This window comes from Schistocerca gregaria, chromosome 3 (assembly GCF_023897955.1).
Source record: "Schistocerca gregaria isolate iqSchGreg1 chromosome 3, iqSchGreg1.2, whole genome shotgun sequence".
NCBI classification, from domain to species: domain Eukaryota; kingdom Metazoa; phylum Arthropoda; class Insecta; order Orthoptera; family Acrididae; genus Schistocerca; species Schistocerca gregaria.
In genome coordinates this window covers 318,568,152-318,587,671 of record NC_064922.1, presented here as the reverse complement: position 1 = coordinate 318,587,671, position 19,520 = coordinate 318,568,152, and the positions used below count along the sequence as shown (strand labels likewise).

The following is a 19,520-nucleotide window of genomic DNA, read 5'->3' as shown; positions in this document are numbered from 1 at the left end:
CTACGGTATGGCTATCTGTATTGCTGAGGCATGCAAGCCTCCCCACCAACGGCAAGGTCTGTGGTTCATGGGGGGAAAATACAAATTAAGGCAGCAGATTGGTTGCAATACTTACTTGGTCATTGAAGAAGAGTTTGGTTCAGGTTCAATTGTCTCCCTAAATCATATTAAGCAAATACCAAGATCTTGGATGCCAGTCTGGTTAAGCTGAACTAATACCCCATCTTTAATCAGTTCATTGGTAATACAACATGGCTCTCATAACATTCCTTTCACTACTCAGTTCAGATAATACCATCAGATGTTATAATGTGATAAAATAAAATTTGAAGTACACATTGTATACCAACAAATGACAGTTCTGCTTTTATATTCTAGTTGCACTTTGGATTAGGACATAAAATTTGGTCATGAAACCACATTAAAAATGTTAGGTGGATCACACACATGTGTGAGAAAGCAATACTTGACTAAAGTAGTGCATTTCTACCTTGTATGATTTTTAATAAGTTTATGCATGCTGTGAGAATCCATACAATGCGTCTCTGTTTCAAAATGCCTGTAAATATTATGTAGACTCATGCTATATTGTTCTCCCATTTTTCAGGAGCTTATAGATGAATACAAGAAGAGAATGGAGAATCTCAATGTCCGGCCAATAAAGAAAGTAATTGAAGCCAAAGCACGAAAGAAGAAGCGAGCATTGCGGAAGCTTGAAAAAGCAAAGAAGAAGGTGGAGGCACTCATGGACAATGTTGATGTTTCTGATCGTGAAAAAGCCAAGCAGATCAGGCAGTAAGTACACTTTCTTTTTTAAATGAGTTAAGTTACTTATATCCCCACCTCCTTCTGTTCCACTCAACAAACCCAGCAACAGTTTTGCCAGTTGCATACACATATAAAACTGTTGTAAATGGTGCTCTTGGTGAATGTTTTTAACGTGTAACACTTCAGTTCATTAAAGTAACTCCATAATAGAGAAAGTGAAATTTCCTGACAGATTAAAAGTGAGTGCCTAAAACGTTAGTTAATTAATCTGCCTTTGCTAAATCCACTGCTACATTCTCTTTAATTTTCAGTTACACTTGGAAACATTGCCTTTAACAATAACCTGTGTCTTTGAATTACGTGGACTAGATTCATTCATTCATTTGCTCACACACGAAAGATACATTGCCTAAACTTGCAGTAAAATTTAACCATATGGTTACTTAGTTAGCAAATGTCCACATAAACTTGAAATTAAAACTGTTGGTCCATTATTAATGTTACATGAAAGATTCTTACAATAATTGAATTTGTTTATTACTCTGACTTACTAGGATCTGGTCAGTATAGCAACATTAAGCAACAAAAGCATTTAATATTTACTATTTAGACATCACTACTTTTCCACACTTTCCGGGAATCTGATGAGCAATATTTGTGTATTGTTTACAACTCTAGCTTAAGAAATTCTCCTCGCCAATAAGTATGAATTTAATAATGTTAGTTAAAGAAAGTATTGCCTGTGATAAGGCTTCCTCTTCTCTCTGAATCTGACAAAACTTTTGGCTAAACAAAGTTAGAATACTTTCCACTGTGAAATCTCTCTTTGAGTAAGTAACTGAATTCTGATAATTTAAATAGTTCAACAAAAATAATCAATTTCTGAAAATATAGTATAATTGTATAGATAAAATATCTGTTTGAGGACGTACACATTCATTAGTGATGTCACCTCACTTAAAGCTTCATACTACACCTTCACAACTTGAATGTCTATGTAATAGTTTCATCATTTTAATGGCGCAGTCCATATGCTGTTCATAGTCAATATCACTATTGTTTGATGTTAACACTTTTCATGTTCACGCTTCTCCCACTTGTTCCTCTTTGGTACATTTTTTATGAAGTTCATGTAGATGCTATCCACCATTAAAATTCATGTGCATATATTCTGTTCTTCTCTTTTGCCTGCAAATCTTCACCAGGAAAACACCTCTCTTCCACCTTTTCATTCTGAATCCTGTTCTCTGGCTTCATTAAATATATCCACTGTCCTTGTGTACAATAAAAAACCAAAGGCTCCGTATAGTGTACATCAAACAGCTCTACATTACCATCCTTATGTGCTGAAATAACAACTTAAAACACGCAAAAGTTCTCTCAAAATTGACTTCATGTTGAACAACATACTTTTCATTTAATGCTCCTTTCATCAACACATTCGAAATTACTGTTCCTCCATGTGTTCACTTTACTGACTTCCATAAACTTTGAACACTAACATACTTCCATTTCCAACTCGCAGGTCTGCTGTCAACTCTCAACTGTACAACACAGATTGCATTTAATCTTAACTAGGTGTAGCAAGCAATAAATTAACTTGCAGTGAATTATTGCATTGTGCATATCGTAATAGTTACAACATTTTCACACAAAAAAATCTTATAAACTCGTAAATTAATAGTATCTGTAGGAACAGAAATAAGTCAATAAATGTGAAAAAAATTACATTGGAAACAAGAAACATATGAGTTAACCAGAAAGCATCATCTCTCAGAATGGAAAGTCACCGGTTAACAAAACTTCCCGGACACAGACTCGAACATGGATCCCTTGCCTTTCACATTCTTTTGCTCTACTGACTGAACTGTGCTGTCATGAGACATATCACCTGAAAGTTCAAGTGTGGAGAACGTGTATGGAAAATGTCTGTGCGAGCATACATAGCGGCTTGCTGTTAACAACATTACATTTATGGACGATGACAAGGATCAAGAAGTGACAGTGCAGATGGATAAGCTGACAGAACGTGCAAGCAAAAGTTAAAGCTGATTAAGTCAATACAGTACAAATTACATTAGGGTGGACTCGAAGTTGAAAAGTGTGGAACTGAAGTATTTACCCCATTAAAAAAGCAGTAAAGTGCACACAGTGAGTGTGGCATTGAGGATGTGTTATTAAGCAGCAAGTTCTGCAACATTACAGACAGTGCAACGAAAGCCCTCCTCGCAAGTAATTCGCAGCTAATGTCACACATGACTGGATGACTGGACATCATGGCTTGCTAAGAAACTCTGACGAGGGGCGGCATGGGGTCAGAAAAGGCCTGCAAATGCTTAGTTACGGAGTTATGGCTAATAAAAGATTTCACCTGACATTTTGTTAATGCGCTAATAATATAAAGCCATCGCAAAACTGTACGACTTTAGAGTAAAGCACAATTTCCATTTATTTTGTTGTTATTGGTCTGGCAAATCTAATAAAACATGTCCCAGACTGCAGTGGTTTTCCAGAACATCCAGAGAAGCAAAGATTATTATACAAGTAAATTTGTTTACTTTCCATTAAGAATGTAGAAACGTTTATGTCATTGTTGGCAAACATTAGTGAGTTGTTTCAGTCGTTTCCTAACCTTGAGACAAGTTAGTTTTTTTTATTGTTCAGTGAAAGAATATAATAACAACAGTGTATTTAAGTGAAACCACATGGTAACTGTTGTTGTTTTGTTGGTTATTTATGAAATAGGGATGCCTTTCAAATTCACGACAGAGGAATACACCAATTTGGTGTTTATATATGGCAAATGTGATGGTAGTGCGATGGCTGCAGTTAACGAATATCGCGAACATTATGCAACTCGGGAGATTCTGAATTCACAAACCATTAGTGGAGTATTTAGAATGTTACAGGACACAGGTTCTCTACCTAGCATTCATAATCAGTACGAGTGCTGGATACGTGAAGACAATGATGACAATATTACGGATGCTGTTCAACGTAACCCAGGTACCAGTACACAATGTATCTCTCAACTGTTAGGCATTTCACCATCTGAGGTAGGGTGTACACTGAAGTACTATAATATCTATCCTTACCATAAACAAAAGCACATCTTTTACATCCAGGAGATCGGGAGATCTTGCCCTTCACTTGGAGTTGTGCAACTGCTTAAATATTAGTTGGCAGTTACACAAATACATTTTATTCACTGATGAGGCACAGTTTACTCGAGACAGTATAAACAGTTTACATAACGAGCACATATTGTCTGAAGCAAACCCACAAGCAACAGTACAATGCAATTTCCAGCAGCAATTTAGCATAAACTATTTGAAACAGTTAACACAGAACAGGAAATCAGCGATCATAAAGCGGTTACAGCATTGGTGATTCCAGCCACAAAAAGAAATATTAAAAAAGGTAGGAAGATTTTTCTGTTTAGCAAAAGTGACAAAATGCACATTTCAGAGTACTTGACGGCTCAGCACAAAAGTTTTATCTCAAGTACAGATAGTGTTGAGGATCAGTGGACAAAAAGTTCAAAACCAATGTACAATATGCATTAGATGAGTATGTGCCAAGCAAGATCGTAAGAGATAAGAAAAGAGGCACCGTGGTACAACAATCGAGTTAGAAAACTGCTACAGAAGCAAAGGGAACTTCACAGCAAACATAAACATAGCGAAAGCCTTGCAGACAAACAAGAATTACACAAAGCGAAATGCAGTGTGAGCAGGGCTATGCGAGATCCATTCAACGAATTCGAAAGTAAAGTACTATGTACTGAGTTGGCAGAAAATCCTAAGAAATTTTGGTCTTATGTCAAAGCGGTAGGTGGATCAAAACAAAATGTCTAGACACTCTGTGACCAAAATGGTACTGAAACAGAGGATGACAGACTAAAGTCGGAAGTACTAAATGTCTTTTTCCTACGTTGTTTCACAGAGGAAGACTGCACTGTAGTTCCTTCTCTAGATTGTCGCACATATGACAAAATGGTAGATATCGAAATAGATGACAGATGGATAGAAAAACAATTATATCTCTCAAAAGAGTAAAGGCTGCTGGAGCTGATGGGATACTAATTTGATTTTACACAGAGTACACGAAGGAACTTGCGCCCCCCCCCCCCCCTCCCCCCTCTTGCAGCGGTGTACCGTTGGTTTCTAGAATAGCATAGCATTCGAAAAGATTAGAAAAGGGCACAGGTCATCCCCATTATCAAGAAGGGACGTCGAACAAATGTGCAGGACCTGTATCTCTAACGTCAATCAGTTGTAGAATTTTGGAACACATATTATGTTAGAGTATAATGATTTTTCTGGAGTCTAGAAATCTACTCTAGGAATCAGCATGAGTTTCGAGAAAGATGATTGTGTGAAACCCAGCTCGCACTATTCGTCCACGAGACTCAGAGGGCCATAGACTCGGGTTCCCAGGTTGATGCCATGTTTCTTGACTTCCGCAAGGCGTTTGATGCACTTCCCCACAGTCGTTTAATGAAAAAAGTTAGACCATATGGACTATCAGACAAATTGTGTGATTGGATTGAAGAGTTCCTAGATATCAGAACATAGCATGTCATTCTCAATGGAGAGAGGTCTTACGAAGTAAGAGTGATTTCAGGTGTGCCGCAGGGGGGTGTCGTAGAATCGTTGCTATTCACAATATACATAAATGACCTTGTGGATAACATCGGATGTTTACTGAGACTCTTTTCAGATGATGCTGTTGTATATCGAGAGGTTATAACAATGGAAAATTGTACTGAAATGCATGAGGATCTGCAACGAATTGACGCATGGTGCAGGGAATGGCAGTTGAATTTCAATGTAGACAAGTGTAATGTGCTGCACATACATAGAAAGAAAGATCCTTTTTCATTTAGCTACAGTATAGCAGGTCATCAACTGGAAACAGTTAATTCCATAAATTATCTGGGAGTAGACATTAGGAGTGATGTAAAATGGAATGACCACATAAAATTAATCGTCAGTAAAGTAGATGCCAGACTGAGATTCATTAGAAGAATCCTAAGGAAAGGCAGTCCTAAAACAAAGGAAGTAGGTTACAGTACACTTGTTCACCAATTGCTTGAATACTGCTCACCAGTGTGGGATCTGTTCCAGATAGGGTTGATAGAAGGGATAGAGAAGATCCAACAGAGAGCAGCATGCTTTGTTACAGGACCATTTAGTAATCACGAAAGCATTACAGAGGTGATAGATAAACTCCAGTGGTAGACTCTGTAAGAGAGACGCTCAGTACGGGCTTTTGCTGAAGTTTCGAGAACATACCTTCACTGAGGAGTCAAGCAGTGTATTGCTCCCTCCTACATATATCTCGCGAAGAGACCATGAGGATAAAATCAGAGAGATTAGAGCCCACACAGAGGCATACCGACAATCTTTCTTTCCACGAAAAATATGAGACAGGAATAGAAGGGAGAACCGATAGGGCACTCAAAGTACCCTCCGCCAGGTGGTTTGCGGAGTATGGATGTAGATGTAGATGTAGATGTAAAAGTGTGGTATGGTATAATCAACACACACTTTATTGGACCATTCATTTTCCGAGGGTGTCTAACCAGTAAGACGTACTTACAATTCCTTCAAGAAGAAATGCCCTGCTTGCTCGAAGATGTTCCACTTGCTATGCAGTTTCAAATGTGTTTTCAACATGACGGTGTGCCTCCACATTTCATCAATGCCATTACTGCACATTTAAATGAACATTTTTCCCAGAAATGGATTGGTCATGGTGCTGCACATCTGTGGCCACCCAGATCGCCCAATATAACACCAATGGATTTTTGTGTATGGGGATGGATGAAAGACATACTTTATGAGGACAAAGTCAATACACGTGAGGCATTACTTGCTTGCATTATGAATGCAGTAGACGAAATTAAGAATAATCCTGTGAAGCTGAAACGAGCATCAAAATCTGTTCATATATGTGCAGCTAAATGCACTGGACTCGATGAAGATATTTTTGAACATTTATTGTGAATGTATTGTGAAATTGTATGTACACTGTACAATTTTCTTAACACTGAGCTCTGTTTTTTTCTGGTTTAACATGAATTCACGCATGCTATGGTATTAATAAAAGCAGATTATCTGACACATTCATACAGTTTCAGTTAGCATTATTACCATCATTTTTCCAAAATTAAATTCTCTGCAACTTCTGTTGAAAACTTTGTGCAGTTGTCTGGAATTTAAAAAAACAAAATGGGCCAAGTAGTTAATAAATTAAAAATTTTATGTAATTACTTCTTTGCTTCTCTGGATGTTCTGGAAAACTACTGCAGATACGCGTCTGTGACATGTTTAATGAGAATCACCAAATCAATAACAACAAAATAAATGGAAACCTCATACAGTTTTGCGATGGCTTCATATCAGCAAAGTTACTAAATTTCAGGCAAAATCTTTTACTAGCTGTAACTCCATAACTTAACATTTGTGGACCTATGTTTATATGAAATTTTTTCTGTTGTTTCATTTGTAGAATAACATATTAAAACATTTGCATATCTTCGTGAATCACCCTGTATAAGACGTATGCCGTGTAATGCCACCAGCTGTGCAACCTAGCATCTTAGATCAAATAAATGCATTTGTCTGTTTGCTAGCTAAACTTCATAATGCAGACACTTCGATGTAGCTGTTTGAGGTAGTGGTTCTTTTTGAAATGCCAATCTCAGATAGCCATTTTGCTGCAGCCATTACTGAATGTTTTGTTTTGTGCATTGCTTGGTTTCTTTTCTTATTTTGGTCTCTCACAAACTTTGATTATGACCACCATAACACCACAAGTTCCAGGCATTCACAGAGGATGGAATTATTGGTAGCTGGGGGCTCCTATGTTAGGCGGTTATTGGCCCCCTTAGGGACATGGGTGCCAAGGAGGGGAAGAAATCCATTGTGCACTCCATGTGCATACTGGGCGGAGTCTGTCCAGATGTGAAACGAGTCCTTCTGGATGCCATGAAGAGCACAGGGTGCAGCCAACTGCAGGTGGTGGCTCATGTTGGTACCAATGATGCGTGTCTCATTGGATTGGAAGAGATTCTCTCTGGTTTTGAGAGGCTGACTGAAGTAGTGAAGGCTGCCAGTTTTGATTGCGAGATGAAAGCAGAGCTCACCATTTGCATCATAGTTGTCAGCACCAATTGTGAACCTTTGGTACAGGGTCAAGTGGAGGATCTGAATCAGAGATTCACATGGTTCTGCAACCAGGTAGCCGCAGATTCCTCAACTTGCGACATAGGGTGTTGGGATTTCGGGCTCCGCTAAGTAGTTCAGGCGTCCATGACACGCAGGAACTGGCATATGAGTAGTAGGGACTACTTGGTGTGGACAGGGTGGTAATTTAGGTTAAGGGGCCTCGGGGAGAACAAAGAAAGGGCTTCAGTCTCAAAGAGTGCAGGTCAACACAGGAAGAATGTAGATCTAGGAATCCTGGGTATAATAGTTGTAAATTGTTGTAGCTGTGTTGACAAAGTAACAGAGCTCCAAGCACTAATAGAAAGCTCTGATGCATACATCATTACAGGCACTGACAGCTGGCTAAAGCCGTAGATAAGTTCAGCCAAAATTTTTGTGAAGGACCTAATGGTGTTCAGAAGGATAGGCTAAATGGAGTTGATGGTGGTGTGTTTGTTTCTATTAGAGGTAGTTTATCTTATAGTGAAATTGAAGTAGATAGTTCCTGTGAATTCCTATGAGTAGAGGTCATTCTTAGGAGGAGGAGTAGATTAGTGTTTAATGTGCTGTCGACAATGAGGTCATTAGCGATGAAGCACAAGCTCACATTAGGGATGGGTGAGGAAATTGACCGTGCCCTTTTGCCATTTCAAAGGAACCATTCCAGCTTATGCCTGAAGTGATTTAGGTAAATCACAGAAACCTAAATCAGGATGGCCATACACAGGTTTGAATCATCATCTTAAATGTGAGTCCCATGTGCTAAACAGTGCACCACCTCATTTGGTTGGTTATTCTTGGCAACCAGAATAAAATAATAACTGGATCCTTATACTGATCTCCCAACTCAGATGAACAATTGCTGAAAGTGTTCAAAGAAAACTTCAGTTTTAATTTCAAACACTTACCTGACTCATACAATTATAGTTGGTGGTGATTTCAATTTACTCTCAATATATTTGTGAAAATACATGTTTAAATATGGAGGTACACACAAAACATCATCCACATTTGTGCTAAACACATTCTCTGAAAATTATTTCGGGCTATTAGCTCATGAGCCCACTCGAATAGTTAATGATTCTGCAAATACACTTGACCTCTAAGCAAAAACTAATCCTGAGCTAATAACAAGCATCAAAATGGATACAGGGACTGGTGAAAACAGGGTTGTCATAATTAGACTTACTGCCATAACCCTCAAATCCACCAAAAATAAATGAAAAATGTATCTATTCAAAAAGGCAGATAAAATTTTGCTTGATGCCTTCCCAAGAGACAATCTCTATTCCTTCTGAATTAACAGTAAGTGTAAACCAGATGTGGCTAGAATTCAAAGAAATACTATGGACAGCACAGAGACATTTTTACCAAATAAATTAGCAAATGATTGAGCTGATCCACCGGTACACAGAATAGATCAGAACACTGTTGCAGAAATGATGAAAAAAGCATGCCAAATTTAAATAAACCAAGATTGACAATCTTTTACAGAAGCTTGAAATTTAGTGCGGACTTCAATGTGAGATGCTTGTAATAGTTTGCACAACAAAACTTTGTCTCAAAGCCTGCCAGAAAATCCAAAGAGATTCTGGTCATATGTAAAGTATGCTAGCAGCAAGACACAATCAATACTTTCTCTGTGCAATATGAGTGAAAATACCATCAGTGACAGTGTTGCTAAAGCAGAGTTATTGAACACAGCCTTCCTAAATTCCTTCACCAAAGAAGACGAATAAATATTCCAGAATTCGAATAAAGTACAGCTACCGACCTACGTAACTTAGAAGTAGATATCCTAGGAGCAGTGAAGCAGCTTAAGTCACTTAGTAAAATCAAGTTTTCCAGTTCAGATTGTATACCAATTAGATTCCTTTCAGATCATGCTGATTCAATAGCTCCATACTTAATAATCACATACAACCACTTCCTCAAGAAAAGAGCACAGGTCACACCAGTATTCAAGAAACACAATAGGTGTAAGCTACTAAATTACAGATGAATATCATATCAGTTGAATAAGTCATGGATACAAAATACTAACATGATTTTTTTACAAACAATTGGAAATATGGTAGAAGCCAACCTCACGGAAGATCAGTGTGGATTCTGTAGCAGTATCACAACACGCGAAGCACTAATGACCCATCAAATTATCTTAAAAGATAGGCCGAGGAAAACCTACATTTCTAGCATTTGTAAATTTAGAAAAAGCTTTTTAAAATGTTGCCTGGAACACTCTCTTTCAAATTATGAAGGTGGCAGGTGTAAAATACAGGGAGCGAAAGGCTCGTTACAATTTGTATAGAAACCAGATGGCAGTTATAAGACTCAAGGGGCATGATAGGGAAGCAGTGGTTGAAAAGGGAGTGAGACAGGGTTGTAGCCTATCCCTGAAGTTATTCAGTCTGTATATTGAGAAAGCGGTAAAGGAAACCAATGAAAAATTTGGGTTAGGAATAAAATCCCTGGAGAAGAAATAAAAACTTTTAGGTCTGCTGACAACATTGTAATTCTGTCAGAGACAGCAAAGGACCTGGAAGAGCAACTGAACAGAATGGACAGTGTCTTGAAAGGAGGATGTAAGATGAACATCAATAAAAGCAAAATGAGGCTAATGGAATGTCATCAAATTAAATCAGGTGATTCTAAGGGAATTAGATTAGGAAATGAGACACTTAAAATAGTAGATGAGTTTTGCTATTTGGGGAGCAAAATAACTGATGATGACCGATGTAGAGAGGATATAAAATGTAGACTTGTTATGGCAAGGAAAGCATTTCTGAAGAAGAGAGGTATGTTCATATCGAGTATAGATTTAAGTGTCAGGAAGACTTTTCTTAAAGTATTTGTGTGGAGTGCAGCCATGTATCAAAGTGAAATATAGATGATAAACAGCGTAGACAAGAAGAGAATAGAAGTTTTCGGAATGTGGTGATACAGAAGAATGCTGGAGATTAGTTGGGCAGATCACATAACTAATGAGGAGATAATGAATAGAATTGGGGAGAAGAGGAATTTGTGGCACAACTTGACTAGAAGAAGGGGTTGGTTGGTAGGACACATTCTGAGGCACCAAGGGATCACCAATTTAGTATTGGAGGGTAGCATGGAGGGCAAAAATTGTAGAGTGACACAAAGGCATGAATACACTAAACAGATTCAGAAGGATGAAGGTTGCAGTAATTATTCAGAGATGAAGAGGCTTGCACAGCATAGAGTAGTGTGGAGAGCTGTATCAAACCAGTCTCGGGACAGAAGACAACAACAACAACATTAATATTGATATCATCAGAATATTGAAACATGTATTATGTTCAAACCTTATGGATTACATCAAAGAGAATGGTCTACTCAACATGGATGTAGAAAACATTGTTAATCTGAAACATAACTCTTCTGACACCATAAGCAAATTGTGTGCTTATGGAATTTGCCTCAGTTATACAACTGGGTTTGTGATTTCCTGTCAGAGAGGTCAGTTCATAGTAATTGATGGAAAGTCATTGAGTAAAACAGAAGTGATTTCTGGCATTCCATAAGGTAATGTTGCAGGCCATCTTGTTGTTTCTTATCTATATAAACGATTTAGGAGACAATCTGAGCAGTCATTTGAGGTTGTTTGCAGATGATGTTGTTGTTTATCATGTAGTAAAGTCATCAGAAGATCAAAATGAATTGCAAAACGATTTAGAAAGGATATCAGTTATGGTGCAAAAATTGGCACTTTACCTTAAGGAAAGAGAAGTGAGATCATTCCCATGAGTGCAAAAATAGAATCCATTAAAATTTGGATACACAATAAATCAATGAAAACTAAAGCCCATAAATTTGACTAATTACCTAGCAATTACAATTACAAACAACTTAAATTGTAAAGAACACACAAAATGTTGTGGGGAAGGCAAACCAAAGACAACGTTTTATTGGTAGAGCACTTGGAAGATGTAACAGATCTGCTAAAGAGAAACTGCCTACACTACACTTGTCCAGCCTCACATGGAGTACTGCTGTGTGTTGTGGGATCCAGATGGAATTAATGGAGTACATTGAGAAACTCAAAGGGCAGCATGTTTCGTAATTACCGAGACAGAGAGGAAAGAGTGTCACAGACATGGTATAGGATTTGCAGGTGGATATCATTAAAACAAAGGCATTTGTCGTTGTGGCGAGATTTTCTCACGAAATTTCAACCACAAACTTTCTCCTCAGGGAAGTGAAGATATTTTGTTGACCCTGACCTCCATAGGGAGACACGATCATAATTAAGGGAAGTCATAGCTCGCATGGAAAGGTATAGTTGTCCATTTTTTCCACACACTGTTCAAGAGTGGAATAATAAGAGAATTATTGTGAAGTTGGTTTGATGTACCCTCTGCAAGGCTCTTACGTGTGATTTGCAGAGTATCCATGTAGATTTAGATGTAGAAGAGATCGACAATGTGTATGACCACTTTCGTTTCTGCAGAAACATAAAACACGGGTGTAGGCTGGCTGCCATGTGAGAAGGCGGTGGGGTTTGTTTCCCCCTCTGCTCTTCTTCCTCAGGCAGTCATAATTCTAGTTTGTTTACACTCACAGCTGACTGCTGGTTTATACTGTTCAAACTGTGCACTACACCAACCAAAAAACAAACCCTGTCAACATATTTCTACCACGCTGAAAGTCTTCCCATAATATCTGAATTTTGGGCTCTACATCTGTGTATTGTACCTTGTTGGTTCTGTAACATTGTCAAGTATGGGTTGCACTGTTACGAAGTCCCACGTAAGATAGGAATCAGGATTCTGTAGACTTTGTAACTATTGAAATAGGTGGGAAAAGAAAAAAATTTTGAGGAACACCTTAAATAAAGGAAGCTCTCTGTTCGCTGGAGGAAAAATTCTGCTGCTTCTCAACAGAAACAGTCATTTGTTGTAAGCATAAATAGTGCCAAAATGAGAAAACAAGCAAAGACCATTTGGCAAGAAAACTGTTGAAGTTTCTGCAAAAGCAAACACTCCAGTCAAAAAGCTCCTGTCACCACTTTCTTGAAATTAACAATTAAAAACAAAGGCTTCATCTTTATGCACTTTTTATGACAACCTTTTAAATTTGTGCATCTTATCATTTATAAAAAAGAAAATTAGATTTTTTTCAGGACCATTGTTATAATTAGAATCACAACTCCCTTGTTGCATTCAAAGAAGCAGTCACTATATGGAAAGGTAGAATGTAAATTTTACCAACTACTTTTGAAGTTTAATCTTTCGGCATAATTGTTTCAGGATTCTTCATTAAATTGCCAGTCATTATTTTTAATTTTTAGCAACGAGAAGACTTCTTGCCTTTTTCTTGTCATTACACGTTGGCACGATTTAGAACATCTCCTGTTGAAGTGCAGCAGCTTAAATGATCTGACAGTGATGAGTCTAGTAGCAATCTTCAGTCTACTCATAGCATTGTGTTACAGCAGCTTTGATTTAATTTCACAATCATTTATACAAATAAACACAGCTTTTAAAGAGGGTTCTCTATAATGGGCTTTCACAAATCGTTGTTATTTCTGTGTACGAATCTCTATGAGGCAGGCAGTCTTAAGGTGGTATGACCTCACATCAGATGTAGAAATTGCTCCTCAAGTTCCTCCATAACATGACTACTATATCTACCTTCTTTCTGACCCAGGATGTCCCTGAGCCGAATGATCTCATTGTTGGCAGCAAGCTGTAGATATCATGCGTATTGTTCTCTGTTTACAAAGACTGCCAAGTGTAATGTTTTAACCAATATTCTGTTAAAAGTTTTATTTATCAAAATTTTATAATAATTAGCAGTAATAAGTCTCCATTAGAACATGAATATCTTCTTGATGTGGTATTAGTAATGACTTTTGCTCCCGTGTTTCATACACGCCTTTGTACATGATCAGAATGAAAAGGGAAACCCATACATACATTTGTGTGTATCAGCACTCAGCCACTGCCTTTGTGATAATCACAAAAACAGTGGTATGCGCTGACATACGCAAACGCATGCGCAGCTTTCTCTCTTCATTCCGATCATGTCCAATGGTGTGAATAAAACAAGGAAGCAAAAGTCTTGTGAAACCACATTAAAAAGAGACTTAGTACTGCCAATCATTACAAAATTACGGTAAATTAAATTTTTAATACAATATTGGTTAAAACACTAAAGTTGACAGTCTCCGTAAACAGAGAATGATAGGCACTAAATCTACAGCTTGTTGCTAACAAGGAGATCTCTTGGTTCAGGGACATCTGTGTGAGAAAGAGGGCGGAATTGTCATCATGTTATGGAGGATCTTGATGAGGAATGTTTACGTCTGACATCAGATTGTGCCAACCTAAGACTGCACACCTAGAACTGATTAGCATATATCACGATTTGTAAAAGCCCATTATAGAAATGGCCATCTTCAAAATCAATATTTATTTGTATAAATGACTGAGAAATTGAATTAAAGCTGTTGTAATACAATGCAATGAGCAGATGGAACGATGCTGCTGGAGTTACTATTGTCAGATCATGATTATTATTAAGACAAAGTCTCAGTATACGTCCCCACCCTCGCAAAGACTACGAACCTAAAATAGAGGTAGCTGTGACGTCAACATGACATCATTGAAAATCTTGCTTACAGCGCTAACGATACATTACCTAATAGTAACGTTGCATACAGTCTGCATTATCTGCTTTGTTTCAAGGCTGACCTTGAGCAGGAATAAGACACACTTTTTTTGCAGAAATCTCTATGAAAATCAGTGTTAAAGTTTGTGATAATGTCAAAGAAAATTTAAAATGTGGAAAATTTTGTAACATAGAATTGTTAATAAAGGGAAAGCAATATATTGAGAGAATAGGTCTTCTATTGGGACCAACAAAAATGAATGTAAAAAGCAGGAAAATGTAAAATGCAGGAAGATAAAAACAGTGTTTTACTGTACAAGCTATTGTCGCCAACATTTGAGAGTTTCATGTATAGACAATAAAGGGTTGAAATAATATTTGAAGTACACTATCACTGCAGCGCACTTGTTACCATTTGAAATATTCAGTTCCTAATTGCTGTAAATGTAATGTATTTTTATTATATTTTAGGCTGTACAAGAAGGCGAAGGGCAAAACCAAGAAAGAAGTAACATATGTTGTTGCAAAGAAACACACAGCAGGAAAAAGGTTTAGGAGACCACCAGGAGTTAAAGGCCATTACAAGGTAGTGGATCCAAGAATGAAAAAGGATAATCGTAGGGCTAAGGCATCTAAAGGGAAAGGACGAAAGAATAAGAGAAACTCGGCTGGTGGTAATCAAAGGAAGAATATGAAGTCTACAGGCAAGAAAAATGTTGCAAAAACAAAATAATTTTTTTTTAAAATTGTTCATATGTACATTGTGTAAATATACATTGTAAATATGCAGAGATCATAAATTGTGTAATGCAGACCTCATCAGTTTCAACACATGTCAATTTTCCAATCAGAACTTTGTCATTGGTTGACTTTGAATTCCATCTCTGTGTTGTGTAGTTGTGACATTCACTGCAGATCTTACAGTTTATTGTTGTTATATAACAGTGATACATTATTTACCTATGTTTATTGTCTTTAGATGTTCGTGTATAACAGAGCCTGCATTTGTGAACGAAATTTTGTACAGTTTACAGTTTGTTTCTAACAAACAACGCTTTGGACAGAAATACTTGCAAAGTAAATTATTTTCAACTGTGTGAGTTCTTATCTATGGTAGCAATATACTGACTTGTAGCTGTCTTAATGTTGATAATGTTATTGACACATCTGTTTCATTCATATAAGAAAGATTCAGTTGGATCTAAATGACAAAAGCTCGATGTATGGTCTAAGTTTTTAAAAGTGTTTCTTTTTTTGTTAACACTGTCTAGTGATAACGTATTATTGTTGTTATGTAAAAATTGAAATTCTTCTCAGGTTTTATATTTCCTAGTTCCATTATTTATCAGTAAAATTCTTCAGAAGTCAATAAAAATTTTCCTCGAGTTTTTTAAAAATTGTTTTATTGTAAAAATGTTGGTTACTAGGCCCCATACCTGGTGTTTCTGCTGAAGTATGTAACATACAGAACAGAGAAATAATTAATAGTTGGGATTAAAGTTTTAACACTAGAAGGACCGAGGGGCCAAATTGGTCTCTTTTCAAACTTTTCGCTTCTTTGCTCAACAAACCGTAAACTGAACTGACTTGATATTTTGTGACTTTTCACAAATTATATGAAATATTAACCACCGTTTTTTAGAGTGTCCTATTTTAGGTTGTGAAATATCTAGCTTACTACCTAGAAGGACAGCAGGGACAATTTGGCCCCTCACAACATTTCTGTTTTTAGGCTACTTCTTTGCAATGCTACGTGTGAAGTTACTTCAACTGTTGTCCCTTTGTTGTTCAAATAAGTGACAACAATATCATCCGATCAAGTGCTGATTGTTGGTTAGCTGAAGCAAGGATTTCAGTTATTGTCGGTTATGGCAGTATTTGATAGTTTGCAATCATGAGTAATGAATACAGGAAGCATTTAACAGGTGCTGAAATATTAGAAGAACTGAGAAAAATTGAGGATGAAAGTTCAAGTGAAGAATTATAGTCTTCTGACAGCGATCAGGACAATGAGGGAAGTGTAGTGGTTCCTGTGTTTGCAAATGAAGAAAGTGATTCGTGCAACACAAGTCCAGGATAGTTTTCCGCCAGATTTATGGAAAAATGAAGCGTCTACATCCAGCATGCCTTCTAATGTTCCAAATTCTAGCTCTGTAAAACCAACAACCTGCAAGAGTTGCTCCTCCTGAAGTCAGTCAAAAACTGATACTAGACACCAAAAACCCACTGAAGAATAAGAAACAGTAGAAGATGGGACTGTGTGGTAAACTGTACCAGGGGGTTCTAATGCAGGTCAGTAATATTTCTTCTCTTTGTGTAGAATTTTAGTTTGTAAAATTACAATAAAGACTAACAGAATGAAAAGCTTGTGTAATAGATAGTACTAATAATAACTTAGTATGCTACTGTATAACAAAATAGGAAATCATATAATACAAGAACAGATGCACTCATAAAACATCAGGACATTACGCATTATAAAAATACAGTCATTTTTATATGTTTCCTGGCTGCCTGCAAGTCATAAAATTTAGTGTGACAGTAGACGCTGAAGAATTGAATACTTTTATCGACATAATGTACGCTAGAGGAGTGTATGAGTTAAAGAATTTTCTTCTCAAAAGCCTATGGTCAACAGTATGGGGTCCTCCGTTTTTCAAAGAAACTATAGGGCGAAACAGAATTATTGAAATAATAAACTATATGAGGTTTGACAGCAAGTCCACTAGATCTGAACATCTCAGAACTGACAAATTTGCTCTTGTCTTGGATAGTCTCAGATATTTGGAATCCTTTCATAGAAAACAGTGCATCATGGTATAAAGTAGAAATTTATCTTACAATTGATAAACAACTTTTGCCGTCTAAAACAAGATGCCCATTCACAACATATTCTGCAAGCAAGCAAGACAAGTTTGGTATGAAATTCTGGATACTTGTATGTGTTTCTAGCAAATACATACTCAATCGATTCCCATATACTGATGCTGATCCCCTTCGACCAGCTGACCAAGGCGTAAGTGAAAATGAAAATGTTTTCCTTAGGCTTATGGAACCATACTTGGGCAAAAGTTTGAACGTCACTTCTGACAGTTACTCTACTTCGCTGAGCCTTGCAAACTGTCCGAGGGCAGCATACACAACTTAAGTTGGTACTCTGAACCATAATCGAAGGGAGGTGTTTCCTACTGCCAAGTCCATAAAATGATGATGGAACAACCCTAACAGTTTGTCAAGGGAAAATAAATAAGAATATTTTGTCATTGACTTCACTTCAATCTCACGTATCACTGTCCGAAAGTCAAAAGACTTCTGAAACAGTGCAATTTTACAATGAAACAAAATTTGGGGTCAACGTTGTGGATCAAATGGCAAGGATGTACTCCACAAAAGCCAGTACGAGACGTTGACCAGTGCATATATTTTACGTCATTATTGATTTGGGTACCACAAATTCCTGGGTATTGTACAAGGAAGTGACTGGTAAATACCTTATCAAGCAGAGGTATATTTTTGATTTCTGCGAAGAGCCTCAAGTGCAGTATGTATCAGCGTATCAGCAAGAAATAGAGAGCTGGACCAAGATCGAGCACACACTAAAGCTGGACCACAGAGGGCAACGAAGAGAGAGAGAAGTGTGAAAGTCTTACCTCATCTAAAAAAAAATCATACTGCTACTGTTTGTTCAGGTTGTGAGAAAGCAGGATGTGGCAAATGTGAGAAGGGAAGACGAGTGTGGTGCGACAAGTGCAGCAGTGAACTCCGGTGACGAGTGTGTGTGTTATATATGTACGATGTATTCATTTTATTAATAAAAATCAACAAAAATTATATATGTGTGTTACATTTGATTATCTCTCACAATCTGACCATGCAAGCAAAAAGAAGCTGATCTTTAAGCAATACGAGCAATAAAAACATGGGGCCAATTTGGCCCTGGCGGTCCTCCTGGTGTTAAGTAACGGTTGGATTACACTGAGGTGACAAAGTCATGGGATAGTGATATTCACACACACACACACGGCATTAGCATCTCTTACAAAAGGTATAAAAGGGCAGTGCATTATCGTAGTTTTTATTTGTACTCTGGTGATTTGTGTGAAAAGGTGTTGGATATGATTATGGTCACATGACGTGAATTAACTGACTCTGAACATGGAATGGTAGTTGGAGCTAGATCCATGGGACATTCCATTTCAGAAATCTAGGTAATTCAATATTCCATGAAGCACAGTGTTAACAAAAGTATCACTTAACTACTGCGAGCAGTGGCGTTTGCATAGAATAGGCAGTGTCAACAGACAAACAACACTGCATGAATTAAACGCAGAAATCAATGTGCGATGTACAACAAATATATTCATTAGGATAGTGCAGCAAAATTTGGCATTAATGGGCTATGACAACAGACGAATGGCATGAATGCCTTTGCAAACAGCACCACATCGCCTGCAATGCCTCTCATAGGCTCGTTACTGTGGGGTCTTGCCCACTCATCTCGTATAGGGTGCCTAAAGAATGATGCGTTCTTGGAATGCTGTACAACAATTCAAGTAAAATCATTCTCCTCTTGTAGAGGCTGCTCGTGTTGTGGTGCAGTCCAAATGACGCACCATTGACCGACATCGTTTTGCTGCCTTCTCCTCTCTTGCGTTCTTCATCTTCGTTCCGGTGCTTGTGGTTATGCCAGAACAGTTACCATGTCAATTGGACCCTAGATGACTGGAAACCCGTGGCCTGGTCACACGAGTCCCAATTTCAGCCGGGCAGAGCTGATGGTAGGGTTCAAGTGTGGTACCGACCCTTTGAAGCCATGGAGCCAAGTTGTCAATAAGGCATTGTGCAAGCTGGTGGTTGCTCCATAATGGTGTGGCTGTTTCCAACTGAACTGATCATTGTAAATGGTTA

General features: G+C 37.6%; 1 protein-coding gene across 1 annotated transcript in view; it reads left to right on the top strand.

The window, feature by feature from the left end:
- The window catches only part of LOC126354144 (pre-rRNA 2'-O-ribose RNA methyltransferase FTSJ3), a 107,295-nt gene extending 91,284 nt beyond the window's left edge, over positions 1-16,011 (top strand). The window contains exons 12-13 of the mRNA XM_050003554.1: positions 608-795; positions 15,084-16,011. Of these exons, the coding sequence (XP_049859511.1) occupies positions 608-795; positions 15,084-15,345 (450 nt within the window). The 3' untranslated portion in view covers positions 15,346-16,011. The remainder of the gene's footprint in view (positions 1-607; positions 796-15,083) is intronic.
- Positions 16,012-19,520: the final 3,509 nt, after the last annotated feature.